This window comes from Sinocyclocheilus rhinocerous, unplaced genomic scaffold, assembly GCF_001515625.1.
Source record: "Sinocyclocheilus rhinocerous isolate Xijiao unplaced genomic scaffold, SAMN03320098_v1.1 scaffold764, whole genome shotgun sequence".
NCBI classification, from domain to species: domain Eukaryota; kingdom Metazoa; phylum Chordata; class Actinopteri; order Cypriniformes; family Cyprinidae; genus Sinocyclocheilus; species Sinocyclocheilus rhinocerous.
Genome location: NW_015627902.1, coordinates 155,839 through 165,340, shown reverse-complemented (window position 1 = coordinate 165,340; position 9,502 = coordinate 155,839). Strand labels below are relative to the sequence as shown.

The window sequence follows — 9,502 nt, the reverse complement described above, 5'->3', positions numbered from 1 at the left end:
CGGGGGGCACATTCCCTTCAAAAACAAAGGTAATCCACTGCGTCTCAGATGTCGGGAGTAAATGACGACTGCTATGCTACCTCAATCGATTGGGAGCCATTCTTGTCTACACCTGCTCCGGCGGTGAAACAATGGCGGACTGATGGCAGCTCACTCAGGGCGGGTCTAAGGTAAAACGCTAGTGTCAATCAACAATCGTGGGAGGGGCCTGGGTCTGTGTGACATCACACAGCCAAGAATCTGAGAACAGCTTGATTTGAGAAAGGGGAAATGATTTAACGAGATTTAAAAAAAAAAGCACTGGGTAGATTTTTATCATTATAGGGTGATTGTGTGCACACAATTTCAGTTCAAACATTTCAGTTCAAACAACTTAAGTGCATAAAAGCATCCGATGACCCCTTTAAAGGTAAGTAACCAATAAGTTAACTTAATACAAAGAGACTGACTTAATCAACAGAAACGATAATACTTTTATCATTTAGCTGCAATTAAGTCCAAAAATATTACATTCAATTCACATTTAATTATATTCACTTAGGAAACTTGACAAAGTATATTCATTCAAAGTGTATTTGGAAACCTAAAACCTACAATCAATATTTCCGAATGACACACTAAAGCAAAATATATAAATAACCATCTTAAAACAAAAGTTGTTGTGAAGCATCTGCGCAGTACTGTAAATGTAATGGATTTAGCCATTTCTGTATTCTCAGCTCGAATCCTTCGTGCATGCAGCGTTGAGTGAGTTTTCACCATGGCTTTTCAAAGTGCACAAGAATAGCAGTAGTAACAGGCCAGAGCAAAAGCAATGATGAAGGTGTAGGATCATCGTCAGCCTACATGAGCTCATAACATCACGAGCCCAGCGGCTCTCCATCACATTACGCAGGAGAGCGATAGAGCTCAGGCCGCAGCAGCAGATCTTCAGCATGACTGGAGTGACTGTGATGAATGCTGGAGCTGAGAGACGGCAGTGACGCTGTGTGTGACTCCTGAGGGATGATGGGAGTGGGCTAGATCTGCATCAGGGGCCAGATCCAGAGATGAGCTCATTTATCTGCTGTAGATTATCTGACCTTGCTGTGCATGTGTGTGTTTCTCACTGTTTTCTTCTCCCACCAGACAGAAACAATGGATTCAAGATCAGCCTGCACTGTCCCTGCTGCACATTTGTGCCGTCAAATAATTACATCATCCCCAACAAGAGCGAGGAGCTGGAGGCGCGCTTTGCAGGTGGCTTTGGGTGGGGGTGTGAGTCTGTTCGTTTGTGAGTGAGGGCTGTTTCTGTGTGTGTGTGTGTGTGTGTGTGTTTGTGTGTGTGTGTGTGTTGGGAGTTGAAAGGAAAAGAGAAAAATGGAAATCAATGTTTTTGTTTCTTCCTAGAGTCCATCAGATTTGATTTATATATATATATATTTACTTTTTTTCAGAAAGGATTGGATCTGATTAAGGCATGAATTGCAGCAATCAATTCAAAACAAAGTGCACTTAAAAGCACACGAGCAGGCCAAAGTCTGGACACACCTACTCGTTCTAGATGAGGCCTATTTGTCACGTTTTACAATAATAATAAAGTCATCAAAACTATGAAACAACACAAATGGAGGCATGGGAATTATGTAGTAACCAAAAAAAAAAAAAAAAAAAAAAAAAAAAGTTAAACAAATGAAAACTAGCTTATATTTGAACGTCTCCACCCTTTGTCTAGATTCCAGCTTCTAGTCACATAATGCTTTTAACTGAAGAAGTTTGATGGACACATGTTGAAGCTGATCCTATAATAATAATAATAATAATAATAATAAAATGTTATTATTATTAGTAGTAGTAGTATGAAAATAATAACAATACAAGGATTTATAATAATAATAAAATATATAATAATATTTTTTCAAACAATATTTAATTAATCCTAAAAGTTACAGGTTCACAGTTCAATGAAAATTGATTTAATGGTTTTAATGAACCTCTTTATGATTATTAATATCATCTAATGTTCCTGAAATACTCCATATGTTGTGTGCATGACAGCATGTTTATGGGTAATTCATAATGATTTCCCCCCAATTTTAGTTAAGCTACTGTACTTGTCATAGTAAAATCACTGTAACACACAGCCTCTCATGGTTAATTGCATTAATACAATTTTATCCAAGCGACTTACACTGCATTTAAGGTACACTGAGAAAAAAAAAAGATACTTTGGAACTAAGTTAAGTAACAACATTTCTCTAAATTGTTAGAGCCAAATTTAGTTCTCAAATTATATTTATGGTTTAGATTTAAACCTTACATTTTGTTTTAATATTAATGAAAAATATTTTAGTTTAGACAAACTTAACCAAATAGGTTTAAAATTAATACCTTGATTTATTTTTTTAAATTTTTTTTAAAAGCCCTTTAAATAAACGTCATGGTCATTTCACTTTTTTTCAGTGTAAACAAGTAATTAGTTCATGCATTCCCTGTAAATTGAGCCTACACTGAATAAAATACAATTGTTTTAGAAACTCTTTTCAGTCAGAAATTGCTAGTCAATTTCACAAATAATTACAAAGAAATTAAAAAGTAATGCATTGAATTAAACATGAAATTTTGAAGTAGAAAGACTGAACTAGTAGTTTCTTGTAAAACAAACTCCAACACTTGCTGTACTGCTCTACTGTTTGAGATACAGGAATGTCGTAGCTTGCTGATGCAAACAGTCTAACGCATTGCCTGGTTTCTGCGCGGTTCACAGGTATAGATGACAGCTTTGTGCACGGAGGGGATCTGAAGATGTTTAAAAAGCGCCGTCACAGCGGTCAGTCTCCACACCTGCTGCTGATGCTGCTCCCATCATACCGGCTGGAGTCGCAGCACAAGAGCCACAGACAGAAACGCGCTCTGGACGCTGCCTTCTGCTCCAGGTACCACCTCCTCACAAACTGAGTTTTTCCCACAGTCTGCATCTGAACCGCAGCGGAATGTTTAACACAGCACAGTGCTTCTGGGGTCTATAGAGCTCATCTGTCATTAGTTAAAAGCAGCCAGACTTCAGTCCAGATTTATGCAATCGGCGGGCCGTGTATCAAAGCGGACCGGACCACCTATCAATCCAGAATCGACTTAATCAATGAACTGGAAAACTTTTCACTGTTGGATTAAAGCTAAAATATAAATAAAAGTGGCTCGATTGAATTTTAATAAAAGTCATCTGTATTCTCGCTCGTCCAGCCAATTGCTGTCGCAATCACGTTTTCACTCACATTATACCAGTGTGCTGTTAATTTTATATTTCCTGACATATCAGCTTCCATCATAGCATCCAGTATTAACAAGCTGAGAAACTAGCAGACATTTGTCTCCAAATCGTAAAAAAAAACATCGACATTGACATCGAGTGGACTGATCTGATTAGAAGTGTTGGCCAGAATTCAGGATTTTAAGAAATCACACAAATTTCCTGTTGGAATAGAAGGTTTGGGTGGGACGTCTCGAAGGACTCATCCCTTCTTCTTCTTTTTTTTGTTAATAGAAATTAGACAGCTGTGAGCCATGATTTGCTACATTCTATTCAGATGCAAGATATATTATATTAGAGGGAGGGATACTTTCATTCTAGAGAGCATTTGTCTGTTCAAAAATCTGTGTAGTACAAAATATTAAATGCATATGAATGCTTAAATTTATTTTAGCCATGAATTAGAAATGAATGAGCCACAGAGAAATTAGATTAATCCAATATACATTTTGCAAGTTAAATTAGACGAATTATTCCTTTTCATTTTTTGATATGTATAACTCAGTTTTCTTAACTGATTAACTAATTTCAATACTGTAAACAAATTAGCAGCCATCAGAAAATATCTTATTTTTACCATACACATTAAGTTCAGATTACTTTAGAAGAAAATATTGAGATCAAAAATGTAATCTTTTGATCGTATAATATAATAAGCTATAAGCACAAAAGCATGTAATGATAAACATGAGTATCGGAAAATTTACATGTGATTATTAGTCCATTAATTGATTAAAAAAGTAACTTACTAAACATAATTATATATATATATATATATATATATATTAGGGCTGCCAGTTTAACGCGTTAACTTAATTAATTAGTTATGAAAAAATAACGCGATTAAAATATTTGAACGCAGTTACGCACTGGCCCCGCCCCCAGACCTGTACGTCATCTTACATTTCATAAAGTTGACTGTTGACAAATATGAGCATAAATGCAGTTATGCTCTAAAATTCAAGATATTGGGGCAAGAATGCTCCTGTGTGTTTTTGTCTCATATTTATATCACATGATCAGCGATATCACACGAGCAGAAAGAGAGCAATATCACACGAGTGCTGATTTTGTCCCGAATATCACAAGTTTAAATAGGTTTTTATACAACAGTTCAGTAAATAAGAAGTTGATATTGTGTTATATTTTAAACACAATATTATGTGTTTTTGCAAAGAATATATTACCTTTAAAGCCATAGCAGAATTGTTGTGCGTCTCCCTGCAACACAGCGGTGTTTAGTTTCTGAATGAATACACGTTTTGACGAATCGTGTGAATCAATGATTCAGTAGTCCATTCATAAAGAGAGCCATTTACTTCATTCCTGAATGAATCAGCCGTTTGAACGAATCGAATGAAGACATTTACCGCCTCCTGCTGGCAGATTTAGTTTCTTATTTAGAGTATCATTTAATTAATAATAATAATAATAATAATAATAATAATAATAAAAACATTAAAGGGATAGTTCACCCAAAAAATTTTTATTCTGTCATCATTTACTCTCACGTCTCACGAAAAATCAAACGCTGTATAGAGAGAGAGAGAGAGAGAGAGCAGTTGTATGATTTTTATCTAATTCATCTGCTTTTCTCTAGTTCAAGAATTGAAATGAAATTTGAAGGCATTTCTAGCCTAACTCTATTCTGAATTCTGCACATTTAGCATATACCATCACTATATATGCTACATCTGCATTTGTAAAACAAAACATTCTGCTTAAGCTAAATTTACTGAGGGATTTAATGGTAGAAAAATGTATGTACATGTAAAACTACACTGTAAAAAGTAGCAACTTACCTTAAACAGCTAGTTCTACCTGATTTAACCCCCACAAAAAGAGTTTTGTTGGTACAGTATAACTTAATGTATATATTGTAGACTGGTTCAGTGATGTTAAATAGAATTTTAATAGTTAATTTAAATGTTACCATTTTATCTGTGTGCTCATGGGAATACTTGCATAGTGCTACTGCAGTTATTTCTTGCTACTGCAGTTATTTCTAATTTTAATTGTCAAAATACATATTGATTATCAATTATAAGAGTATGAATTTTTATGTGCATATACCGTAGTTTGAAAGTGTACCAAAAATGTGCCAACAAAGAAAGTTGCGTGTCATACATCAGCTGTGTTTGTCTCCCATCATCCCACAGGAATGTGCAGGACAACTGCTGTTTACGCTCTCTCTACATCGACTTCAAGAAGGATCTGGGCTGGAGGTGGATCCACGAACCCAAAGGTTATAACGCCAACTTCTGTGCGGGAGCCTGTCCGTATCTGTGGAGCGCAGACACCCAACACAGCAACGTAAGACAAAACCTTCAGTTATCATTTATCATTAGTTTTCATTTTGGGAGGAGTTAATCTAATTCTAGATATAATGCTTCTAGGTACTGCTTTTTTTAAAAGTTGTCAAGCAATGAATTACATATGGTTTTAATAAGTGCATTTCATGTCCCATTTCAGATCCTTGGCCTCTATAACACCATCAATCCAGAAGCGTCCGCATCTCCTTGCTGTGTGTCTCAGGATCTGGAACCCCTCACAATCCTTTACTACATCGGAAAAAACCCCAAAATCGAGCAGCTCTCCAACATGATTGTCAAGTCCTGCAAGTGCAGCTAGGAACCGATCAGCTCCATTTCCGAGAACACGCATTCACTCAAACAAACACACAGTAATTTAAAACCCAATCACACACGTGCTGCGCAGGGTTTCGAGGTACAACAGAGTAATTTCTACAAACTCTCACAAACCACAACACACATCTGAATGTGTGAACTTGTGCTGGAAACAGCCCTGTCGGCATGTGTCACATCACCCGCTCATCACTCTATGGATGTGAGTTTGGCAAACACTGGAAGTACGTGATCTACATGTGTCTATATGTGAAGCAAGCGGAAGAGAAAATCCCTTGTTCCATTCATTTCAAACCAACACTTCTGTTTTATTTGTTGTTGTTGGTGTTGTTGATTTTGTTTCCCTCAGTAATACGGATATTGTTTGTTTGGTAATATATAAAACCCATGATATTGTACACCAAGACTGGTGAAGAGCTGGAAACTTCTGGCGAACAGTTGTCGCAAATGAACTTCGAGTTTGGCGCAAATGAAGCGTTTTTGCATAGGGGTTGGTGACAGAAAGAAATGAAATATTGCGGAAAGTTAATGCAAGCCTCAGAAAGACAGTTTAAGCCAGCTTACATGGTATAAAATAGGCCAAGACCAATAAGTCATGTTGTTCCAAGCAGCCAAAGACGTTTTGTTCCATTGCAAACAGAAACATTCTCTACACAAATACGCAACTGCACACGCAAATGCTGCAAAGCAAAACCATTGCATTTTTGTATCACTGTGGCAGAAACAAACAGAGTTTCCATCAAATATCTGCACCATTAATCCAAATGTTTTATTATGCAGATAGCTGGATATAAACATGCTCAGAAAGATTCTCTTCAAACTGTTGCTCTGCCATGACAGAAATTGACCTGGAAGAGAAAAGTATGCTAGTCCACTGTAGCTCCCGTGAGAATGTAACATGTACTTGTGATATTTAGTTGTGTTTCAGAACTTAACAGCGTGTGAAACTGAGCTTGCAAAGCAAGAAGTATTTATGATTATGTACGTATATGTGGAAGAACTTTAAACGCTTTATTCTGAAGTTTAAAAATGTTTGTCTACAAATGTATGTCTAGTTAGCTCTTAGGCTACGTTTACACAACAACGATGTAGTCAAAAACGGAAAAGTTTTTACCTTGCGTTTTTAAAAAGTTTCACGTATACAGGACAACGTTTTCAAAACGATTCACATTTACACATATCCGCGAAAACGGCCAAAAATGCTGTATTACGTATGCCAGGCCAGTAGTTGGCGCTGTCACCTTGTTAGTAAACAACACCTGTAGGGAAGTGACGATTATATGTTGTATATGATGCGTCTCCGCTGTTGGTTGTAATATTGGTGAAGTAAATCCACACTTTGCTGAAGATGCGTTAGCAAACTCTTGAGCAGCAACAACACTACCATATACTCCGCCATTGTTGTGTATATGTTTGTTCGCGCTTGCCTTTAAAATCAAAACGTACTGCGCATGTCTACATACCTAACACGTACTACGCACGCGCATGACGTCACCATTTTCAAAGATTCCCATATTGGGTGTTTACAACGGAAATTATAACGGTGGCATTTTCAAAAAGTTGCACTTAAATACTGCAAAATATGCGTTTTCAGTCCCCAAAACGCCATTGTCGTGTAAACGAACAGGCAAAACGCATAAAAAGTCTCCCGTTTTTGGCTGAAAACGTTGTCATGTAAACGGCCCCTTATTCTTGACACAAATCATATGTAAAGATCACAACAATACCTGCAAAAAAAGTCCCAGGCAGAAATGGTGCCTATAACACATGCCTGAAAGTTAGTTCCTTTAGGGATGGGCAGAGGACAGTCTTTACTGTATTTTAAGGTGACGCTGTAATTACACAAATATGTACTGAGTAATATTAATTAACAACATGTACTCATTGTAGGGTAAAGTACATGTAACTATGCCACCTTAAAATAGTGTTTGCACTGTTTGCATGGTTTGAAAACAATTCACAAATTAAAACAGCCACAAATTTGCGTAAAAGCAGGCGTTTCTGAAAAGAATGACCGTGACTTTTAGATACTCACCGCGCAGAGCTATACCAGAGCATGTTGTGCCTGGTTAAACTGGAATACGGGTGGTTAGTAAAACACATGCTGGGTACAGCATGCAAAATTGGCAACTTCTTGAATTCACCCCATGGTCCCTTATTAGAGCAGGTGAAGCTGTGATGTCACCAACTCGACAGTGTTGAAAGGAAGTGATGTCATCAGAGACTGAATTTGCAATAGGTTTGTTTACATGCACTAATCGGAATGAATCCAGTCCGAATCAGATTCTCGAAGCTCTGTTTACACTAACTTATTTGTTTGCATGTGCATTACACTAATTCCGAACAAAAATATAGCGCATGCGCAGTTCCCAGTCGCCGCATTCAGAACTGGACATATCTAAAAATATATATATATATTTTTTTTTTAGCAAATATTAGGAAATATTCAGTCTCCTCCACTGACCAGTTTGTAAGACGGAACATGTAAATAAACATACACAGGTTTGTATGACATAAAACTATCACTGATGCATATGAGTACTTATTTTTGCGTATTTTCGAATCCGTCCGAGAAAATAGTTGTGCTTAATTTGTTCCTGTTGATTGGATTGTTTAAGGTTTGTAAACCTGAAATAATCAAATCAACAGGAAACAATGTAGCACGTAAAGCACCCCTTTAAATTTTATTTGGATCGAACTCTGTCGAATCGTTTACATGAAGGCTTTTCAGTCCGATTGAGCCATCGATCCAATTCTAAACGGATCGTTGGGGTGCATGTAAATGTTGCTATTGATGTGAGAAGAGTGAGTTGCTTTGGTAAAGTCAGAGATTTTGATGAAAGGATTTGAAGAATGTGAACAGACGTATAATGGACGTGTAAGTGAGAGACGGTAACCCCGGTTCATCCTTTGAACGTGTTGTGCAGAGGCCAGCTTGACGAATGCACTGCAGCCACCGTGGACGCTGACGTCCATACCGCTTATCATGGAGAAATGTTTCTACACATCTCAAAAAGTCTTCCTGAATTTGTGATTTTGTTTTCTCTCAGAGAAAGTGATCCTTTGTTACGAAGAATTGCACTGACTATTTTTTATTTGTAACTTTTGTTTGTTGATTTTTATTCGTAGTTATAGCTTCACCCACATAACATGAGCTGATGATGTGAGTGGCTTCCAGGTGGAGGTTCCCCTTTTAACTAGTCCTTATCTTAACCAGTGTTAGAGAGAATCTGGTGGCAGATCAGATTAAAAGAGCAACGTCCATTCATGTCCAAGATTTTTAGGTGACACTTATTTTATTTGTATTAGGGCAAGAATGCCAGTAGACTTCCTGAAGACACAGGAAGCGGAAGGAGACACCAGCATTGTCACACTAGAGCTGTTTATTGTTATTGTTGTCTATGATGATGATGATGATGTTGATATTGTTGACCCACTATGATGTATTGTAACACATTACTGTTGTGGTGCTCTAGTGGTAAATAAATTATTTAAGTGACAAGTGATTGTGCGCTAGCGTTTTTTTGATAAATTGCATTCTTTTTTGATTCAGACAAGTTGAATACAT

General features: G+C 37.0%; 1 protein-coding gene across 1 annotated transcript in view; it reads left to right on the top strand.

Annotated features, from left to right (window-relative positions):
* The window catches only part of LOC107737029 (transforming growth factor beta-2), a 39,034-nt gene extending 32,015 nt beyond the window's left edge, over positions 1-7,019 (top strand). Inside the window, exons 4-7 of the mRNA XM_016548429.1 lie at positions 1,129-1,239; positions 2,747-2,915; positions 5,449-5,602; positions 5,762-7,019. Coding sequence (XP_016403915.1) covers positions 1,129-1,239; positions 2,747-2,915; positions 5,449-5,602; positions 5,762-5,920 — 593 coding nt within the window. The 3' untranslated portion in view covers positions 5,921-7,019. The remainder of the gene's footprint in view (positions 1-1,128; positions 1,240-2,746; positions 2,916-5,448; positions 5,603-5,761) is intronic.
* Positions 7,020-9,502: the final 2,483 nt, after the last annotated feature.